The sequence below is a fragment of the Populus trichocarpa genome, chromosome 14 (genome assembly GCF_000002775.5).
Source record: "Populus trichocarpa isolate Nisqually-1 chromosome 14, P.trichocarpa_v4.1, whole genome shotgun sequence".
In the NCBI taxonomy this organism is placed as follows: Eukaryota; Viridiplantae; Streptophyta; class Magnoliopsida; order Malpighiales; family Salicaceae; genus Populus; species Populus trichocarpa.
Window position 1 is genome coordinate 14,074,319 of NC_037298.2, and position 24,242 is coordinate 14,098,560.

The 24,242-nt window shown below is 33.7% G+C and overlaps 1 protein-coding gene across 1 annotated transcript; it reads right to left on the reverse strand.

The window, feature by feature from the left end:
• Positions 1-306: 306 nt before the first annotated feature.
• LOC7469394 (uncharacterized membrane protein At1g75140) lies at positions 307-2,695 on the reverse strand. The gene has a single exon (XM_024585708.2). It carries the CDS (start codon positions 2,445-2,447, stop codon positions 477-479), a length of 1,971 nt encoding a protein of 656 aa, XP_024441476.1. The 5' UTR covers positions 2,448-2,695; the 3' UTR covers positions 307-476.
• Between the last annotated feature and the right edge of the window lie 21,547 nt (positions 2,696-24,242).

Below are 24,242 nucleotides of genomic sequence, written 5' to 3' on the forward strand. Positions count from 1 at the left end.
GGTCATTTTATTTTTTTTCAGAGTTAACTCGTTTGTATTTAAAAAAAATATGTTATTTTTTCATTTAGTTTTATATTTAAAAGAGAAAATCTAAAAAAAAAAAACACTCCAGCTACATAATTAGTCTCATTCTTGCTCTCAAATAATTTTTATTAAGTTTTTTAATTCATATTTTTATTTAAATTGTATATCTTAGAAAAATTGAACGTGAAAAGAATTATTGAATTTATTAATTTAGGCGCGCATGCATGACTTGTACGATCGTGAGAAGGAGACTTTTCTCAAAAGTAAATCTGGGAAAGATAGTGAATGAAACGGGGATAAGAACTCTTTCCATTATTAACCTTCTTCAGACTAACTGACGACACTGAAAGCTCAAAAGGCCTCTGTAATGTCAGATGAACAGTTCAAGGACAAAATCTAAAAAGAATACCAACACCAGAGAAATTGGAAGTTACAGGAATTTATCTTGCAACTCAATTGACATCATCCACAACTTGATTGTTTACAAACAGATTCTCCCTTCTTATAGGGAAACCTGTGGATTCCAGAGCTGGACCCCTGAATGTTAGCTCCGATGATGCTCTGTAATTCGGATCAATAGAGGAAGGTCTAGTGTTGGCATCTGCAGAACCTGGCCTGAAGGAACTGGTTGCTCCCCCAGGATATCGCGAGGGAGAAGGATACCTCCTTGTTGGACCTATCAATCCCCCAGCCCTTAATTCCATCATATCAGTACTTCTTGAAGATGAATCTACATATGACCTGTCTGCGGAGGCCGATGACCCTACTGGAGCTCCAATTGTAGCAGATGCGGAGCTAAAAGGATCGTCAGGCCCCCACGACGTAAGCGCTTCCTTCTTCTTGGCAAAGAATTGCCATGCTCCAAAGAGAAAGAGTACGAAGAGCAGCACAGGACTTGTCCATAGCATTGTGTTGAATTCTCCTTTAAATATTGGAAGGTTAGAGCGATACATTCCCACATACCCACTCCCGAGGCCAAGAACAACGATTTTTTCACGGTCGCTGGCAATTAATGGCATCACTCTTCTTCTCTCAATGGGAGCATTTGTCAACTGATAGTTCAAAAATGACGATTTGATCTCATCCAGACCAGCAGAGAAGAGAAGGCGAGGTCCCCCAACCCTAACATAATGCTGAGATGAAACATTGTACACGAAGACCTTCTCTTCATTAACAACAAACAAGTAGCCCTTGATGGATTGTAAAGCAAGGGGTTCCTCCATGTCGAATTTTCTCTTGGATCTGACCCTGCATTTAAAGTTCATTATATCCCCCAACAACAATACTTGAATCAATTCCCCTTCTGATGTAAACCCATATGCTTTAGACCGTTCGGTAGCATCAAAAACATAATACCGAGCAACAGAATGGTCCAAACCTTCACATTCAGATTCTCTGACTTTCATGCTCCTCAAATCCAATGACCCTGCACCACTTTCTGTCAAAAACAAAAGCCTTTGCTTCAAGAATGCAAGTGGTCTACTTGTTGGCATGGCAGAGCCATGAACCGTCCCATTTTCCCTAAAAACCCTAATCATCCCTCTAACATCTAATGACAAGATATACCTTGATCTGCCAACATGATGCACTTCCAAGATACTTATAGGCGAACGTTGATCCCAATCCTCATGGAACGCAAACTTACCCACATTTTCCATAGAAAGTGTACTCCACTCTTCTCCATTCGACACATAGTGAAGTTTATGCATCAAAATTGCACCATTCTGATGCCCTGTTACCACAGTACTCTGATTCTTAAAAGCCGATAAATATGAAACCATTGTTGTAATTGGTGAAGAGGACATTGTGTAGAATTCAACCGCTACATCCCCATTCCTCAAAAACACATAAACCCTCCCTCGATCATCACCAACAGCAACATACTTACTAAGCCCCTCGTAATCTCTAAATGGCAAAACATGAATGCACGTTGCATCAGAATCTAGTTTCACAGCAGACACAAATTGAAACCTCTCTGACCACAATGGACTGTACTTGGTAACTGAACCAGTCCTCACCCTCTCTCCATCTCTAGTGGTCTTAACCTCGAATCCCTCTTGTTCAACTTTTTGAACCAATCTCTTACCATCAAATTTTCCCTGATCAATCCTTTCTGCCTCTTGATTCTGTTCCCTACCAATAGATGCTACTTTTGGTAACTCAGATAATTTAGGCTCTAATCTAGCAACTATTTCACTAAGGTTCCTCACTAGTTGTTCAAGTTTATGTAACAAAACTTCTTGCTGATTAAGCTTAATTCTAGTGTCAGACTCTTGTTCTTGATAACGAGCATGATTGATATCATGCTCCAGCTCTTGTTGGGTTGAGACTGAGCTAGAGTCTGCCAAAATTCTAGATGGAGAACAGGAAATGGAAAGCAAATAAAGGAAAAGGAACAGCTTGCCTTGGTGAGTATTTGCCATTGAAGAAGCTTGAAAAAGTTGTGTTTCAGTGTGTTGCAGTCGACATGTTTTGTACAGTGGAATTGCAGATCTTTGGTGTTTGGATCTAAATATTGCAGGGGAATTTAGCTGGAATCTATGCTAGATTTGTTAAATCTAAGGTGAGAGAAAATAGATATTTTAGATCAGAAAAAAAAAGTTTTTTTTAGGTTCTTGACTTGGGTCTGTACGCTGTTAGGGCAAGGAGCACGGTTTTTCAGGTGAAAGTACTTTGTTCTCATAAGTTCATAACTAGAGTAACAAAGGAAATAATGCAATCAGGTCGGTCTGATTCTAAGCTTCCAACAGCCAATCATAGTTGGACACGTTGATGATTGGCTGAATTTGGGCCTCACTACTTTTTTTTACCCATGCTTCGCCACGGACGTGATATTTTTTTTTATAAAGTAATTGTATAGGTAAGGTTTTTTGATGTATTTTTATATATATAAAAAATATTAAATGTAAATTAAAAATATATTGTATACATGTAATTAAAAAACCAAGAACTATTACTATATTAAAATTAGTGATTAAAAATAAAAAATATATATTAATGATAACTAAACTAAAACTGAAAAAATCAAAAAACAGATATAAATAAAAATATTTAATCTTGCATGATATAATATTTATCCGGTTATATTTACTAATTTTATTTATTAAAATTAGTTTTTTATTCAATCAAACGATATTAAAAATAGACACACATAATAAATTGATTAAATAAAATAAAAGTGAAAACAATATTATGCAAGACTACACATATCAAAAATATTTTTTGAAAATAAACATTTTTTATTTTCAAATCTTGTATACAAAAGATAACAAAAAAATATAGATGAATCATAATATTTTTTTCAAAAATTAAATTCGCACAACACCATGAAAAAACAATTTCTATTAAAAAATGGTTAAATAAGAAAAATAAATAACAGAAAAAGGATATTAATTGAAACATAAACTTTAAAATTATTTTAAAAAAGATATATAAAAAAACAATATAAGTAAAAAAAACAATAGTTTAGTTGTTGTGACTTAACTCATCAAACTTATAACCTGTGCTATAAACTCAATTGGATTCAATATTTTTTCCCCTTAAATTTATATTCAACCTAGAAAAGAGGGCTAAAAAGAGTCTAGACTCGCGGGCCTGTGACCCAGCGTGTCTGGGCCACATAAATGAAGAGCCCGAGAGCACTGATGGGCCTGAGTTTATTTTTACTTTTTAAATTTTTTTAAAGAGGAGTATGATATGTTGTCCATCCTTATTTTTTTTTGAAAAAAAATAAACAGGTGACACATTGCTCACCAAGGCATATGACGTCTCGTCTGCAAGCCCATATTTCGGGCACTACAGTGATAGGTAAAAAATCTAGCAACTATTGTTTTGGCAAAACCCCCCTATTTTCAAGCTATTTCAACCCAAAAATACCTTACCAACACCCTTATAACACTCACAAATCATCTCAACAACTCTAAATACCTAAAAAATGATCCAAAAAGCCAAAATCAAACTGATTTAGTTTTGGATTTCCCGACTTATATCTGGTTTTCATGCAACATTGAGGCTTTAAACAATCTTCATGAAGCTCCTTTCATCTCATAGAACTCGTGGACACCAAGAAAACCTATTAAGGTGGCCAGAAATAGAGTTAACAACAACTTTTTATCTCATAGCTGGAATCCAACAACCCCCCCTCTCTCCTCTCTCTAACCAAGGTAAAAAATAATACAAATTAACTTGTGTATTAAAATTCATTTTTTAAAATTCAAGGGGACCTAAATTGTATGCATTGCATTATTTTTAAAGATCGAGAACCTAAGTGTATTTTTCATGCAATCTCTGGAATGCCATCTGTGTTTGACGTCTTTTTCATTTGGTCCCCTTCCTTTTAATTTCACCATTGACTAAGAATTCAGACTCAATTGACCTTTAATTAGGATTAAATTGCACAAAATAAAACTTCGAGGATCAAAATGAATTATTAAAAAATGCATAGTATGTCCACAATATTTTATGAGTGTGTGGACAATGTCAGTTTAACTATAAACACCATGCAATTGTTAGATTTTTACTTAACATTACCTAAATTGATCTTCATTGCTAATTTTTGTCCTAACAAGAAGAAAAGACAGGGCTACACATTTAATTGGTAAACATAACCCTAAAATACACCTAAATATATCGTTTTGGTCCGTGAATCCTCCCTCTTCTCTCTATTTGGGACTAGTGGAAGGTGGAAGCACAATGATATACTCAGCAATGCTAATTTTACAGAAAACAATTTCCAAATCAAAATAATCTCATCGATAGTTTCTATAAAGTTGAATGATTGAGATTTTCAGAGAATTAATTTCAGGAAATTTTTCCAGCAAGATTATGCATAACTAAGGGCACGAAAAGAGGTGAAATCGATGAAGATTAACTTTTTAGAGGAAATGTTTCACGGTTTTCATATTAGGATCTCTTGCTCTATCAATCAAGAAGTGACAAACAATTATCAACGAACACCAGCAATCTGCTAAAACACTTCTAATTTCTAAATATAGCAACTCTTTGTTTAGGAGCAAAATGTCCAATATGGTGTACTATTACCATTTGCGATCTATATTTTAACAAAAAAAAACCTTGTTTTTGTTGTAAGAGGGGAATTGAGAAGAGAAGGGCATAAGAAAAATTGATCGTTGACATAGATATTAGATTCAAATGATGTGTATAAATAAAATAAGACTATGATGTTATGTTTTGTTTAAGTGATGTTGTGTGTTTCATTTGCTTACATTTTAATTAGTTTTTAGGAAGAATGTGTTGGAGTTCTAAGAATGAGAAACTCTTTGCATATATATTGTTTTTTGTTGTAACAAAGAGATCAAGCCATAATTGAGTAATTGGTACAACTTTAGGAATTTCAGATATTCTCTCTCTCTCTCTCTCTCTCTCTCTCTCTTTCTCTCTGTGTCACCTGCACCAATCTTCCATTCTTATTTCTTTATGTTGTTATTCTATCATTAATTGTAAGCTTAGAAATTTCATTTCTCCAAGTGGTATCAGAGCAAACATCTTCAGACTCTCAAAATGCCACCTAAGACTAGATCCTAAGATGCAAGGAAGGTAGATGATGCTATCAACCAATAGCACACCCAGAAATATGACCAACTTCAACACTAACTTGATAATACTAGGGTTGATACCAATATATGATTTATGGAGCTTAAAGAAGCTATTGATGCTCTTGCTTATCTTATGGAGTCAACATTGTAAAAAACTCAACTTTCTACTGGTGAGTTTAGTATTCCTAAGGAAACACAATACTCAGTTGCATGAGAGTTTTTTGCTAAGTTCAACTAGGCCAATGAAGGTACGCCTCCTTGTTATAAACTACGTAAACCAAAACGTGAGTTTCTTATTTTTGAAGGGGAAGATGTTCATAAGTGGATTTATAAATGTAATCAATACTTTGATGTTGAAGGGATTGATGATTATGAGAAACTTAAGTTGACCTCCTATTATTTGGATGGAATGACTTTATATTGGCATCAAAATTTTACGAGAAGTTTGGAAGGACAAGTAGTGTCTTGGCAGGAGTATATAAAGGCCATATGTTGTAGATTTTTATTTTTGAAGGGGGGGAGGAATCCTTTAGAGAAACTTATTGAATTGAAATAAAAGAGTGATTTAAAAACCTACATCAAGGACTTTGATATCTTTTGGAATATGACTGAGATTTCTGAAAAAAATACCTTGGTGTTTTTCATTGAGGGCTGGAAGTAGAGGTTAAAAATTTGGTTAAGATGTTTGAACCAAAATCTTTAAAACAAGCTTACACATTAGCTAGGTTACATGATAAAACCCTTACCCACAAACATTACAGTTCAAATCCTAATAAACAAATTTATCATTCAACCACCTATACCTACCAAAACAAGAACTACCCATTAACTAGCTACGATAAATGCTTACCAACGCATCCTAATAACATCACTAAACCAATTCATACAAGCATTTTATCAACCCCAATCTATAACCCCACTAATACCACAAGAACTACTAGACCCATGGGGAATAAAGACTTGAATGAAAGGAGAGCTAAGGGCCTTTACTTTTGGTGTGATGAGAAGTTTGTGCCAAGCACAAGTTTAAGAACAAGAAGCTTTATTCATTGTGTGTTATTGAAGAGGAAGAAGAGGGTAGTAAAGAGGAAGGTGTGACTGAAATTGAGATTGACACTCACAATTCAATATATTTCTTAATGCTTTAGAAGGAGTTACCAGCCTAAATACCCTTAGAGTCACTAGGAGGGTTGGAAAACAACTATTGTTTATCCTTGTTGATTTTAGAAGCACACATAATTTCATTAGAACCCAAGTAGCTGACAAGTTGCATTGTAAGCTCATCAATATTAAACCCTTGACTGTGCAAGTAACTGATGGTGGGATAATGACTTGCATTTCAGTATACAAAAACTTCCAATGGTCAATGCAGGGAGTAGAATTTGTGACTGATGTTTTTATTCTGGAATTGAAAAATTATGATATGATTTAAGGAATTTTGTGGCTGGTTAGATTGAAAACTATGATTGGCAATTATAAAGAGATGTGAATGACATTTCTATGGTAAGATCAAAAAGTGATTCTCAAGAAAGATGATTCAGTATTAATGGAAGTTGTCAGATTTGAACAACTAAATGGCTTATTAAGCAACACTAGATTAGTTTCTGAAATTAATTTATGCAGCTTAAAATTCATCGAGGACTAGGGCTAAGAGGTGCAACTAATGTCTACTGATCTTATGCTAATGAAAATGTTGTATTTGAAACTTTAAAGGTGGGTTACCAAGAAGTGTTTGAGGAATTAGGGGCTTACCATCACCACGTAGCCATGAACACGATATACCTCTGAAGGAAGGGTCTAATCTAGTCAACCTATGCCTTATAGGCACTTAAGCATACAAAAAGATGTTATTGAGAGGATGGTCAAGAAAATGTTGGATTTGGGGATCATCCAACACAATCATAGCTCTTTTACTTCTCCAGTGGTCATAATAAAGAAGAAAAATGGGTTATGAAGACTATGTATAAATTATAGAGCATTGAACAAGCTTACAGTGAATGATAAATTCCCTATCTATATAATAGATGAAGTTTTGGAGGAGTTAGTTGGTGCCACTATTTTTTCTAAGATTGACCTCATATCTGGTTATCACCAGATAAGAATGTCCTTTGAAGATGTTCATAAGACAACATTCAAGACTCATAATGGGCATTATGAATTCCTAGTCATGCCTTTTGGCTTGACTAAAACCCCAACAACATTCTAAAGTCTAATGAATGAGGTATTCAGGTCCATTTAAGAAAATTTATCCTTATGTTCTTTGATGACATCCTTATCTATAACAACAGTATGACAGAACACTTGGAACACCTAAAAATTGAATTTTGAGTTGTTGAAGGCTAACAAGCATATGCCAAGGCCAACAAATGTGTTTTCTGTAGTAATTAAGTCAAATACCTTGGTCATGTTATTTTTGCAGTAAGGGTGTTAACTGATCTTTTAAAAGTCAAGGCAATATTGGACTGACCCAAACCAAGCAACATTAAATAGTTGAGGGGATTCCTAGGTCTCAATGGCTATTAGAGGAGATTTGTAAGAGGCTAGGTACCATCTGCAAACCCTTAAAAAATCTGCTTAAGAAGGACTCTTACAAGTGGATAACAGAAACAACTACAACCTTCAATCACCTCAAGAGGGTTATGACTAATCCACCAGTGTTGGCATTGCAAAATTTGGGTAAACAATTTATTGTGGAAATAGATGCTAGTAGTGGTGGAATGGGGGCAACCTTAATAAAGGAAGGACACCTAATTGCATTCAGCAGCAAGTCATTTAGGGCAACACAACAGGCACTCTCCATTTATGAAAAGAGAGATGCTAGCCATTCTTCATGTTATAACCAAATATAGGCATTATTTGTAGGGTAGACATTTCAAAATCTACACTAATTATATTAGTCTCAAATATTTATTGGAGCAGAAGGTGACTTGTCCATCATAATATGTGTGACTAGTCAAACAACTTGGTTTTGATTATGAAATTGAATTCAAGAAGGGTAAGGAAAATGTGGTTGTTGATTCACTATCAAGAGATTTCTGTGGTGAGCTAAGTACCTTAGTAGTTTCTACTATCTCTACTATATTTATGGAAGAAATCAAAAGGTCTTAGGTAACTGATGTGGTTATACAAACTCTCATTTAGGAGTTAAGAACAGATCTTGCTTCTCATTCCTATTATTTATGGATCAATCAATTACTGTATAGAAAGGGAAAGGCAGTGGTTGGCAATGATATAACTCTATATATTAAGATTACTGCCTTATATCATGACTCAACATTGGGAGGCCATTTAGGGACTATTGTTACTACTAAGAGGGTGGCTAGTTGGTTTTACTGGAAAGGGTAGTAGAGACACATCAAGCAACATGTTAGGGAATGCCCTATCTGTCAATAAAACAAATTGTAAAACACGCTCACCCTAGGGCTGCTACAACCACTTCCCATACCTAAAGCCTTATTTATTGACATTAGTACGGATTTTGTGGAAGGGCTGTTTAAGTTTAAAGGAAGGGAGGTTATATTTGTGGTAGTTGACAAGTTTAATAAGTATGCACATTTCATGACAATTATTTATCCCTACATTGCAAGTGATATGGCTAGAGTTTTCCTTGACAATGTCTACCAGCTACATAGCCTACCAACTACAATTGTTAGTGACAAAAATGTTGTTTTCCTGAGTTTGTTTTGGAAGGATTTGTTTGCCTGTCAAGGGGTAAAACTCTGTTATTTGACTGCCTATTATCCTCAGTTTAATGGGAAAATGAGATGGTAAACAAGTAACTAGAGAACTATTTACGCTGCATGACAAGTGACTCCCCAATTTAGTGAGTTAAGTGGCTTCCACTGGTAGAGTGGTGGTACAACACCAACTGCCATATTGCCACAAAGTCCGTTCCTTATGAAATCTTTTATGGCTATCCTCCACCTATACACATTTTATATTTTTCAAGGGACTCACAAGTAGAGGCAGTGGATGGTTTTTTTTTTTTTTTTTATCAAAGAGGGAACTAATGTTACAAACTATTAAGAGGAATCTACAAATTGCACAACATAAAATGATTCAACTAGCTAACAAGCATAGAAGTGAGAGATCATTTGCAGTAGGGGATCTAGTCTACATCAAATTACAACCATACAAGTAAAAAACATTAGCCCATAGGCAATCTTGGAAATTAGCTTTAGAGTATTATGGTCCCCATGAAGTTTTAGCAAGAATTGATACCGTGGTCTATAAGCTAAACTTACCCTCATCTGCAACCATCCACCCTGTTTTCCATGTGTCCTAATTAAAGAAGGTTGGAAATAGGGATGTGCAAGCTACACTGCTAGATTTGCCATTTGAACCTCTTCTCCACCCTCAAACCATATTAGATTGTCGAATGGTCAAGAAAAACTACCAAGCAACCACTCAAATGCTCATCCATTGGAAGGGTTTGACTTTTAAAGAAGCCAATTGGAAATTTACTGATGAATTAGCCTTGAGATTTCTATAATTTGACCTTGAGGACAAGGTCGATTTAAATGAGGGGCAACTATTGCGAAAAGAGAATTGAGATGAGAAGGGCACAGGAGAAATCAACCATTGACATAGCCGTTAGATTCAAATGATGGGTATAAATAAAATAAGACTATGATGTTGTGCGTTTTGTTTAAGTGATGTTGTGCGTTTCATTTGCTTGCATTTTAATTAGTTCTTAGTGCCATGTTTGGCTTAGGAAGAATATGCTGGAATTCTAAGAATGAGAAACTTTATGCATATATATTGTTTTCTGTTATAATTGAGAGATCAAACCATAATTGAGTAATTGGTACAACTTCAGCAATTTAGGAATTTAAGAGATTCTCTCTCCCTCTCTTTCCTTCTCTTTCTCTTTCTCTCTTGGTCACCTGTGCCAATCTTCCATTCTTATTTCTTCATGCCCTTGTTCTATCATTAATTATAAGCCTGGAAATTTCATTGCTCCAGTTTCCCTCGCAAAAGCTAGACACCTCCTTCCTCTTAGGGGTTTACGACTCCAATATATGCACCCTTCCGAACTTAGAGAAGTAATTCTCTCTAGTTAAGGAAAAGTTTTGTTTTGCTTGTAATTTGTAAACCAACCATATATTGGAGTTACAACATTATTTAGGGCCACTGCTAAAAAAGAGGGTTATTAGCATTGGATGTTAACAACATAATATTTCATATGCAAATTTAGCAACAGATTAATAACAAATTACATATATATTAATTTTTTAATATTAGCAATTGATTTAGCAACGTAAAATCGGTTGCTAAAAAATAAATTAATATATTAAGAATCAACAACGAATTTTCCGTTGCTAATATGGTAATACAAAATTTGCAATGAAAAAGTCTGTCGCTGATAAAAAGAAAAGATTAGAATTTGACTTTTATATAAAAAAAAAAAACAAAACAATGAGGTGTTAATAATTAATTGGTAAATTGCAAAAAAAAAAAAAACCTCACACGAGGAAATACCAATCTCAAGAGAAAAAACCTTTAATTCTCCAAAAGAACCCTAACCCTATCTATCCCTTTCTTCATTTTTCAAAACCCCCATCTTTTGTCACTTTTTTCAATTGTTCTCCATGAATATGTGCTCCCAAGGCATCCTTTTCCAATAACCCCATGTGTCACTTTCTTAACTTCTTCTCTAATGCTGTGCTCTCACGGATTTCATCTTGCAAGGAACAAATATGGTGCAACAAATTAAGATAACAGGTATAAATATAAACTCATATTTGAGAGATTGTATTTGTAATTTAGAGAGAATATATATTATTTTATTAACTAATTTTATGGAAGAGAAGAATAATTTTGTTCGATCTTTTACAAATTATTTGTTAAATATGGCTATCATCACATGCTAATGTTTCTAATTCTTAATGTAATGTTCTTTATCTTTGAAATTTCTATCGGCTAACAAAAATCTAAAACATGACAAATAAATAATGTATTTCATTTTAAATTCATTAACTGGGCGAGGTCGATCGATGTAATGGAAAACAAATATACAGAGAGAGGGGGGGCTGGGCTTTGTGTTTAATAGGAAAATAAATATTGGATGATCAGTACTTGATGATATTATAAACAGGGCAGAGAGAGTGCAACTTAATTTACTGATGCTTACAATCATTAATTTCATGGTTACAATTTGAAATAAAAGAAATTGTTCTTATTTAATAGTGTTAAACAGAGCAAAGCAGAGAGAATGTGATTTACATGTTTCAACTAATAAAGGAAATTGGGAATTCAATTTTCTGATTACAGTTGTATGCAATGAAGACAATTTGTAGGCTTGCGGAATGAACATTGTTTACATATAAATCTATACTCAATTATTGTCTTTGAAACTTCACCATGTATTAATAACTGTATATGATAGCAGAGGTAAGAAGGAAGGAAAGATATGTAATCATTTTACTTAATAGTAATTCTAATTGGTATTAAATATTAATTTATAACTTATTGGATTTTGAATCCCAAAACAACATGATTTGCAGTTCATACCTGTTATAGCATATCAAAGAAAAATTTAAAATATAAGGTTGCAATCTTATATTGACTTCTAGTATTTATTTATTTATTACTATGTATCTTCCTTCTAGTTAAAGTAATGCTATTAATTTACTCTTTTAATTTCTTAACACTACTATTCTTGCTCTTTTTTTTTTTTTTTTTCTAATTTCAGATTGTTGAACCCTTCACATCACATTACTTATTTGCATTTGGAGTTGCCAAGTTTTTGGGTTGTGCTTGTTGGGTCCTCCAGGTTTGTCAATTTTGAAAGATAACTTGGTTTATAGAAAAATTGCATGGGTAATGAATCTTGACATTTGTTTGCTAATAATAATGTAATTTGTCTCCAAGGTGTTTTTATTGTTTATACCACTCTTCTTTGAAAGAGAAGTTATTTTATGTGTTGTGCAGTTCAGTAACCATAGATTAGATAGACATATAATCTTATTTTAGTTTGTAAGTATTTCTTTGTTTAATGCGATGATCTTAAGTAATAAATTATCGATCAAATAAATATTTAATAGTTGGTTAAAAATAATAATTGTGGCATATGTTTGCATGAAAACTTCATTTCTATAATATTACTTGACAATGCAAACAATTTTTTTTAATAGAAGAGCCTAGATTACTAAAGCTGAAGAAAACAAATGGTGGTGGGAAATAATAAATAGAGCAGTTGCTTGGTGTATCCTAATTAATTAGCTAGCTATTTTGCCTACATAATTTTACTAATCTATAGGAAAATCAAAACAGCATAGTATCTTTCCTCTTTTCACATAATTCCAACAACTTAATTATATTTCAACTTCATGCAGTACTCCAATGTTGTTATCTTTTCTTTTATTGCAAGTTTTCATATCTTTCCCTTTTATAACTTATGAGCAAGTTATTAATGAAGTTATTTTGATAATTTATTATATAAAGTGTTAAATATAGATTAAGAAATATATTAAATAATATTCTAAAATTTTGTTGGTTTTAATTATGTTAATTAGATTAATATGGACGATCGATCATGAATATATCGTCGTCATAGGGATGGTCATATTTGTTCAGAATTTATTGCGGGTGTACAAAGATTTATCAATTTTGCATTTTCAATTGATGAAAATGTATCTGGAGGTAAAATTAGATATCCTTGTGTTAGGTGCAAAAATCAAAAGTTTTTAATGGAAGAAGATGTTTATAAGCACCTATTTTCAAGAGGATTTTTACATGATTATGAAAATTGAACTGTATATGGAGAGCCTTATGTTTCAGAACCAATAATTGCTGGACCTTCATCAGTTGGGTGTAGTCATGTTGTGAATGATGTTTATGAAGAAAATTCATATAGAAATATGGTTTTGCATGCAATGGGGGTTGGTGATACATACTCTAATGATATGGTTTCTAGTCCTATGGTAGCAGAGGAACTTTCGAATCCAGAGGAAGATAAATTTTATAAATTACCAAAAGCTGCAGAGGAGTCTTTATGAGATGGGTGTACCAAGCAATTCAAATTATCTGCTTGTGTACAATTGCTTAATATGAAGTCAACTCTAAATTTGACTCAGACTGCCTTCAACAAATTTACTGAATTTACAAGAAGTTGCATGTTTGATAATGAAAATTTGGTTTTAAATTTCTATAATAGCAAAAAATTTATGCGGCCACTTGGACTTGGTTATAATAAATATGATGTGTGTCCTAATTATTGTATGTTCTACTATCGGGTAGATGCAATGAAAACAAATTATGACTTTTGTGAAAGTTTACGATACAAACTTATAAATCTTAATAGTAAAGGTTCTAATAAGTTAGAGAAACAACTTCGATACTTTCCTTTGACACCAAGACTTCAGAGGCTATTCATATCTCCACATCATGCTAAAGATATGACATGACATCATTTTCATAGGTAAGATGATGGAGTTATGGTGTATCCATATGACGGGGAGGCATGTAAGTAGTTTAATCAGGACCATCAGGACTTTGCATCCAATCCACAAAATATTCGGTTAGAATTATGCACTAATGGTTTTAGTTCATTTGACATGTCTTCAAATGTCTACTTTTATTGGCCAGTAATTGTAACTGTTTATAACTTTCCTCCTTGGAAATATATGACCTGACAATTCATTTGACTTATTATTATTGATAAAATAATATCTAGTATTAATTTATGTTCTTTATATATTTTTCTATAATTTTTGAAATATCCACAAATAATTATAAGAAATTCAATAAATGGGAAAAAAAATCATGTTTTAAAAAATAATTATTGAACAAATTAGCAATGGATCAACAACAAATTTTTCATTGCTAATTAACAACGGATCAGCAACGCAATATCCATTGCTGATTAGCAATGGAATATCCGTTGCTGATTTATACAATCAGCAACCGAATTTTAGCAACAGATAAATTGTTGCTAAAAAAATCAGCAACTGATAATCCATTGCTAAAAAATTAATATATATTATTTGCATCTGACATTATCTGTTACTAATTTCATTGCTGATTTTTGTCAGCAATAGATTTTAGTTTTATCTGTAACGGACTAGATAGTTACTAATGAACTCATTTTTTAGTAGCGGGCGAACTTTTTTTTTTTTTAAAAAAAATCATTTTTCACGTACCTTATTCGATGCATGTATTCGTCATTTAGTTTGATGACAGAACACAAGGTCACATCCTTTCATTTTGATTCACAATAAGTTTGTCTATACCTGCATTGCAAATACAGTCGAAGGCAAAATTCTAATCGCATGTTTTGGAAGTTAATCCAAAAGAGTGTGCGCTCGTCTCCCAAAAATAGATGCATCACATGATTTCTCAAAGCAACTACGGTAAATAATGAATAATTCCTTTGGTTTGTATGTATTATTTTACCAATCAAGAACTCTAAACTAATTTACATCATCCATACAGCAATTAGTATCCGGTGATGGCATATTTTCAGATAATACTCTATACAGTTCTTATGGATACCCTTGGGTTCGTTCTTTCTCTGATTCTGATTCGATTTGAATGCAGCATACATGGCTTCAACTTGACCTACCATAATGTTACTATTGTGGTGCCTAGATTGCAGAGAAGGGCACCTTAACATCTCGTGTAGTGACGGGCCGAATTTCATTTCTGCTGCAGTTTGTGTGAACTTGATCTAGTTTGCGAGCCGCTTAACTTTGCTGAAACAGTTTTCCTTGGTTTATTCTCTCTCTGGATCTGCAAGTCAGATAAAACCTACTGAAGTTGCAGAGAAAACAAACATAGATGTGTTTTAGCACACAAGTATCAATTAAATGAAGACCATGCTAAATAAATTGAATTAAATTCACCAAGTTGGATTATAGTAACTTTGAATGATACTTTCATTTCAGTTAAAACAGAAGAATCCCCTCTTTTTTTCTCACTATACATACAGTATCCAATGGTAAAATCTGAATCGCCCCCAGAAAGCAAAATCAAACAAATTATATATAAAAAAGTTTTGAAGCAAATTATGATAAACTTTTGCGCTTATTTAAAGCGTTGAGAACTTCCTGATATAGCTTACCAAATTCGAAGAATCCTCTGGCATTGAGGCTGCACTCCTGTCATCTCTTTCAAAGACAAAAGAATGAACCGTGCTCGATCCATGCTTCCGGGATGATGGCAGAGAATTTCTTGATTCCCGCCCAAGAAAGATGACTGCAATATTTTACAACGTAAAGTTATAGTCAGTGGCATCCACGAGATAGAAACATTGACTCAATTGACATTGATTTGGTCAAATTCTCATATTCAATTGAGTAGGGTTCTTCTGTGTATAAGACAGCATACACACCAAGACATCATATTTGACACGAATTCTTGTTAAGTGATATGAAAAAAGTACACATAAACATGAAGCTAATTTTAACATTAGTTCGCATGCTTGTTGGAACAGGGATAGGTTACAAGGATTGTGCAAAACTTAGTTGGAGAACGAATGTGCAGGCTGCAGAAGCTTGCTATAATGCAGAACTGATTAAACACATCAGATTGATAAAGGCATGTTTGACGGGAGAAATTATATAGATTTGAAGTAGAAGAGCTGATCATGAATGAATTCATGACATCCAATCAATGCACACCATTTACCTTTGATGACGTGTTCCTATTTCCTATGGGTCGCATGTGAAAATACGCTGCCAAAATAAGCCTAGAGAATGTAAGATCAGAACCATACAAGTAAAACTGAAACTTAGTTGTGTGGAAGCAATGAGGCAACAATTTAGATATGTGATAGTTAGTAACAACAACAACCAAGTCTCGATTCCAAACTAATTGGGGTCAGCTATTCCTTTTAAACCATTCCGTGCAATCATATACCAATCCGCCTGAACATCAAGAGATAATATAGTATATAACAGATCATGCATGAGAAAATATAAGATCATGCATGGGAAAATATAAGATCATACATGTTATCTTAGCTTTCTTCCTAGTATCAGGCACACCATTCAGCTTCCCGAAGATTTCTTTGGAGCCTTCAGCCTCCGCTGGTGACAAGAATGTAGCCTGTTTTTCCTGTTTCTAATCATGATCAGTCATCATCTTGCAATTGAAACCATAATATTCAGGACAAAATCATAAAATCATATGAAACCTATGGGTCAGAAGATCCGTATCAGCATCAGACTTCCTAATTGGAATAATATATATAACCACAACTCTTGAGAGATCATGTCTATGGATATGCTAAGAACTCACTGCTTCATAAGATGGCTGCTCCTTAACAAGCCTCGTTTCTGTTTCCTCATCATCAGATGATACATATACATCATCCTTATCTATGAAAAATTGAGAAATCATTTCCTTATCTTTCTTTAAGTTCATTCGAACAACATTTCTTGTAACTTCTGCAGCCTCATCTAGAAACTCCTCTTCATCTTCTTCGGCTTCTTCATCTTCTTTGCCTTCAAACTGTTGGAAATAAAAACAAAGAAGGAGGAATTGGAAGGATAAACGGTATAGCTCCAGCTCAATACCAGAAGCAAATCTTGTTATATTTTCTTGTTGTTTTGCTCACCTTTTATAGTACAAGGAAGAGTAAAAAAACTACAAAGCTTAATTAATGAAGAAGTAGAAACTCTTCCTCTTAATAAAAGACCATAAAAGCTAATAAAAGACATTGAACGTTACAAATTATATTTAACACCCCCTTTTAATTTGCAATCTTAAAAAATTCCTTGAATTGTTGAAACTTCTCAGCTGGAACAACTTTGGTGAGGATGTCTGCAGGTTGATCATAAGTATTGATAAACTCTAGCTGGATCTCCTTCTTGTTGACCATGTCTCTAATGAAATGATGTCTCAACTCTATGTGTTTTGATCTTGCATGAAAAACAGGATTCTTGGTCATAGCAATGACTGATATATTATCACATAAAATAGTGGTAGGATCAAGAATATTTTGCTGCAGATCAAAAATGATTCTTCTCAACCAAACTAACTGACAAACGGCTTCATTTGCTGCAATATACTTTGCCTCTACAGAAGATAAGGCTATAGAACTCTGCTTTCTTGAACACCAAGAGATTATATTTGTTCCAAGACAAAACACATATCCAGATGTACTCTTCCTATCATCATAGCTTCCTGCCTAATCACCATCAGAATAGCCAATCAACCTGTTTTCATCTTGTTGTTTATACAAGATTCCATGATTCTTGGTTCCTTGAAGATATTGCAAGATCCTCATAGCTGCTTCAAGGTGAAGTTTGTCCGGATTCTCCATAAATCTGGAGATAATGCTGACAAAATAAAGAATATTAGGTCTTGAATTTGTGAGGTAGATTAAGGACCCAACGAGGCTTCTGAAATACTTTGAATCAATCTTTGTTGCACCATCATCCTGCAGTAATTTCTCATTTGCTGCCATTAGAGATGCTACTAGTTTACACTCTGACATGTGAAATTTCGTTAAGAGATCTGCTACATATTTTTCTTGTGAAATAAAGATTTTTCCTGGAAATTGCTTCGCTTGAATGCCAAGAAAATATCTCATTAAGCCAAGATCTGGCATCTCAAATTCTTTCATCATAGCAGTCTTGAATTCTGCAACCATATCCTTACTTGTTCCTGTATAAATCAGATCATCAACATAGAGACAAACCATTAGAAAATCTTCTCCCTTCTTCTTTATATAGAGTGATGGTTCGGATTGACTTCTACTAAAACCATTCTGATGAAGATAAAGATCAATTTTATGATTCCACGCTCTTGGAGCCTGTTTTAATCCATATAGGGCTTTATGAAGTCTGTAGACTTTATCTTCTTTTCCTTTTAATTCATATCCAGGAGGTTGCTGAACATAGACTTCCTCTTGCAATTCATCATCAAGAAATGCTGACTTAACAACAAGCTGAAACACCTGCAACTGAAGTTGTGCGGATAAGACAAGAACGATTCTGATAGTTTCCATCCTTGCAACAAGTGCAAAGGTTTCTGTAAAATCAACTCCAGGCTGCTGAGAATAGCCTTTAGCAACAATTCTACCCTTATGCTTCTGAATGCTGCCATATTCATTGTATTTAATCTTGAACACCCATTTTAATCCCACTGCTTTCTTCTCCTTTGGCAGATCAACCAATTTCCATATTTGATTCTTTTCGATACTTATCATCTCTTCATTCATAGCTTTCCTCCATTCTTCCTTTCTTACTGCTTCTTTAAAATTCTGAGATTCACCTGAAAAGAAAGCAACATGACAAGAGTTGTATATGTCAGTTAATGAACGTAACTCTTCTGGGAGGAGATTCTGAGTCTGATTCATCAATAGAACTTGATGGGCTTCCTCCATTATGCAAAATTGAACCAGTTCTGATTTGAGAATGGAAACATCAGACTGCTCTAAAGCTTGAGGTAACTCCAGAATTGTCGTTTAAAGATTGACAAAATCTTCCCATTTCCAAGCAGCAGTTTCATCAAAGATAACATCTCTGGACAGCAGTAACTGATCCTTTTTAGGATTGAAAAGTAGAAAAATTCATCATTATAACCAATGAAGATAAGCTTCTCCCCTTTCTCATCAAACTTGTCTCTACTTTGAGAGGGAATAAAATCATAAGCAATGCTCCAAAAAACTTTAAGATGGCTGACATCAAGCTTTCTCTTGTGCCATGCTTCAAATTGACTTTGATTTATGACTGCCTTTGTTGGAGAGCGATTGAGAATGTAAGCTGCAGTGTTGACAACTTCTGCCCAAAATTTGTTAGGAAGTACTTTCCCTTTTAGCATGCTTCTTGCCATTTCTTCAATAGTTCTATTCTTCCTCTCTGCAACTCCATTCTGCTTAGGTGTATATCTGACTGTAAGTTGCCTTTGAATGTCATTCTCTTTGCAGTAATCAAGAAAGGGCATATAAATAAACTCTCCTCCACGGTCTGTTCTTAGAGTCTTTATTTGGCACCCACTTTGCTTTTCTATAAGAGCTTTGAATTGTAGAAAGACAGAGAAAGCATCTGATTTGTTGTTAAGAAAATAGATCCAGATCATTCTGGAAAAGTCATTAATAAAAAGTAGGAAATATCTCTTATTATTCAGAGATGGTGTTCGTGTAGGACCACAAATGTCTGCATGAACCAATTCAAGTGGTGCTTTAGCTCTCCAGGCTGTCTTTGGAAAGGGAAATCGATGCATTTTTCCATACACATATCCTTCACAAATCCCAACTTGATTCTGGATAGAAGGCAAACCAGAGACTAAATCCTTCTTCTTCAATAACTGCATGCCATTGTAATTTAAGTGCCCATATCTTAAGTGCCAAAGTTGAGAATCATCAAGATGTTCACTCCTCATAGCAACATGATGAAGTGATTTCATGTTAAAAGGAAATATATTATTAGAACTCATCTTGACCACAACTACTTTTTGATTTGTGTTCTTATTATAAATCTCACACTGAGCATCATCAAAAACCAGTCTAAAACCTCTTCTCATCATTTGTCCCACACTCAACAGATTCTGACCAATGCTAGGAGAGTAAAACACATCATGAATGCATTTTTTATTACCTTCATTTAAGTGGATTGCAACATCACCTTGTCCTTTGATCTCCACCTTTTTGTTGTCGCCAAGTTCAACATGAGAAGAAAACTCTTCATCAAGAGTATCAAAGCTTGAGCGATCACCAGTAATATGGTGACTACAACCACTATCAAGATACCAGACTTTTTCTTCTTTGTGTTCTACATTTATGCAGGAATAGAACAATTGATCTTCTTGCTTTGAAATATTTTTTGTATTGTTCTCTCCATAGTCATCTTCCTTGTCTTTGAGCCAGCAGTTTCTGACAGAGTGAGAGGAATTTTTACATCTGGTACACTTATAGAAACAATCTTGAGTTTCATGACCAGTTCTCTTACAAATAGAGCAATAGGATTACTGCCTACTCTTGGTTGAAAATTTGCTCTTCCTCTTCCTCTACTCCTACTTCTACCTCTGCTATGATTCTAACTATCTCCTACTCTTCCATATGAGTCTCTTCTATAAAACAATCTTCCTCCTCCCTGATGATGAAAACTTGCTCCCTTCTTGCTAGAAAAATTGGCTTTGATCTAAAAAGCTTGCTCCATTGGTTGCTTGTTATATTGGTTCACCCTTTGTTTATGCGCTTCTAAAGATCCCATCAATTCATGAATTGAAAGTCTTGACATATCTTTTGTTTCTTCAATAACAACAACTATATGTTCAAATTTTTGTGGCAAACTCCTGAGAATCTTCTCTGCAATTCTTTTATCTGAAACATTGTCTCCACAACTTTTGATTTGATTGATAATTTCAGTGGTTCTAGAAAAGAAGTCTTTAACCACCTCACTATCTTTCATTGTAAGATTTTCAAACTCTCTCTATAAATTCTGCAGTCGAATAGAAATGGCTTTCTGAGAGCCCTGAAATTCATTTCTCAATATCTCTCATGCTTCTCTTGCCTTCTTAATAGAGAAGATTCTGGGATAAATGGATTTGCTTACTCCTTGTTGTATTATTCTCAAGGCAGTTGCATTTCTCTGCACATTCTGCTTGTAATCCTTTGCATCTTCTTCTGACCAGTTTGAAGAAGATCCTTCATGGGGTGGTTCTGCAAACCCCTCATCAACTAATGTCCATAAGTCTTGTGAAATGAAGATAGTTTTCATTTGAGAACTCTAGTATTCATAATGATCTTCATCAAAGATAGGAATCTGCGTGGCTGTATAGGAGAAGGTAGAAATGCTAGATGAAGAAACCATAGAAGAAACCAAATGGCTCTGATACCAAATCTGTTGGAAATAAAAGCGGAAACAAAGAAGAAGGAGGAATTGAAAGGATAAATGGTAGAGCTGCAGCTCAATACCATAAGCAAATCTTGTTATATTTCCTTGTTGTTCTGCTCACCTTTTATAGTACAAGGAAGAGTAAAAAAACTACAAAGCTTAATTAATGAAGAAGTAGAAACTCTTCCTCTTAATAAAAGACTATAAAAGCTAATAAAAGACATTAAACGTTACAAATTATATTTAACACAAACAACATCGTTTTCCTTTCTTTAGAACCACATTTCATTCTCCGAAAAAGATTTTCTGTTCCATCAGCATCCTGTTGCTGTAGCCACTTTTGATGAAATTGATTGCAAATTTCATCATCAACTGGCACTTTGTAACCAGTTGCTATCATATCATTAAGTTCCTCAGAGCTTCAAGTCATCCTCATCTTCATCATAATCTTTGAATCGCATTAGATCATTATCGTTGTCATCTTCTACCTCAGCATCTTCATCAATAAAAGCTTTCATAGGATCACCTTTAGGAGATTGAAGACAGATCAACCAAACCGGGTGGGGATGGATCAATGTTCTCCTTATCATTGTCATCTTCATCAGAACTGCATAGCAAAGAAGCAAAAATTGCTCTTTTAGAAAGTATAAGTTGGGTACATAAGACCTAAATTGATTGTAGACATAGCCTACCTACTATTATTGGGCTTAATCTATATTATTTTATTAGACATTTTATTTAGTGGGTCACGTTTATTTGTTGGTTTTTATTAAGGTTTCTTTGTTTTGATTATTTGTATGTAATTTTCTACAATATGGTTAGATTATTGATAATGAAATAAGAAAAGTTACAAACTTCTCCCCTCCTCCTCTTCTTTTTTCTCTTTTTGGCTCCTTTTCTTTCTTCTAATCTTTAACTCCTCTTCTTTTTTTTCTGTTCTTCAGCTCATTTTCTTATCTTCTTCTACTTCTTAGTGAGTCAATGTTGATGTTGCCCTTTTAAAAAAAATCAAAATACAAAAAAAAAAAAAGAAGAATCAAAGTATAATTAATGGGAAAAGGGACCAAAAGTGAAAAGAAAGAAAATGAGGGACCAAAGAAAATTTAGATTGCTTGGAAACCAAGCAATTAAAGGGAAGAAGATAAAACAAATTTACCTATAAGTAGATGATTATACACACACAAAAAGGGGAAATGTTTAGGAGAGAGGATAAAAAAACTTATGGAAAAATACCGAAAAAAAAAGAACTCTCTCTAGCTCACACACCAAAAACCCTAAACCTATTTTTTAAGCCAAAAACCACTTGCAATTCCTACCATAACAAATAGATCTAGCTCCTTAAGCTCTCAACCATCTATCCAAGTGAGCTCACCAAATTCGTTATACACTCATCTGCACCCAATCCAAACTTCAGCTCCCTCTCTCCCTAAACACCTCATAAGGTTGATTCATAACCTCAAAACATTTGTTTAGACAAATTGCTAAAATATTGTGAAATTTAGATTCGCTTATTATTTTTTATAATAGTTGGACTGTTTGAATTATTAATTTGGTTTGATTTGTGTTTGAATTTTAAAATAATTTGATTATTTGTGTTGAATTATGGGTTTATTTTTTTAGGGTTGTGATTGTTTTATGGACGTTAAATATTGGCGCAAGAGTTATGTTCGGGTCGGTTTGATTTATTTGATTAACATGAAATTTGAACGAAGTAGGTGATATTAATAATTTTTGCGTGGATGTTTGGCGTTGTTTGGTTTTGAGTTGACAAATAATAATTTGTTTTGAATTGATATCGTGGTTAAAATAGCCTTGATAAAAATATTTTATTTGCGTTTTGCCAAACATAATCTTCATCCAGTTCTTAATTAATTTTTAATTGTTGGAAGATCATTTTGCAATTAATTTTGAATTCCCCACTTTTTTCTACCCTCACATATTTAATATTTGAAATTGTAATCTACATGCGAGGCACTTTTTTGGTAATAAACGAATCGGTTCCCTTCCACAAAAACAACAATAAAAAAATATTTCTTTTAAAAATACAATTTTTTGTTTAAATTGTATATAGCCAAAAATCCTAAAAGTTATTTGAGCATTATTTCAAACTCTAAAATATTTTGGCATTTTTTAAAAACATATTGCATGGATTTTACAATAAGTTTGTAAAATTTCAAAAGATTTTAGCCAATATTTCAATAACCTTAAAAATTTTAATTATTGAAAATTAATGGTCAATATTCTGGTATAAATATTGGACCTATAAGTAGACTGGTTTTTAAATATCAGGAGTTGACTAGAAAATTCTCAAAATTATTTTGGATATTCATCAATTTTAATTGGGAGTATTTGTTACCATAATATACGAGTTGTGAAAAACACTTCTACCTTCCAAGATGGGTGAACCTTGTTAGAGCACCTACATGGATTCTTCCTATAAGAATTTATCTAGGCATACGAGTTCATAATAATTTGAAATGTCAAATTTATTCATGAGCATAAAATCTTTGTTCTAAACCATAGACAAATCATTGGTTAGGAACCCATCAAAACCCTTAAACCATATTTAGACCACACAATGCAGCTTATCTTGGGTAAGATGCGCTAGGGGTGTTAATACCTTCATTAGCCACAATTAGTCTCATACCTTTAGAATTTATAATAAGAATAGTACACTCGGGTCTCCTAGTGACATTAAATCAAACAACTTGGTGGCAACTTCTCGATCCCAATGTCTCGTTACGAATCACGCGCACGTGTGACAAGGTTCTTGTTTTGACAATTTTCTTTAATCCTTATTGTATTATGGGCATAACTCTCAGCCAATGCATTTAATGACAACTCATACTCATCTATTTGATCTTCACTAGCAATCATC

Bases quoted from the DNA above. Each gene is read 5' to 3' on its own strand.
- LOC7469394 (XM_024585708.2), bottom strand. From the start codon at position 2,447: ATGGCAAATACTCACCAAGGCAAGCTGTTCCTTTTCCTTTATTTGCTT.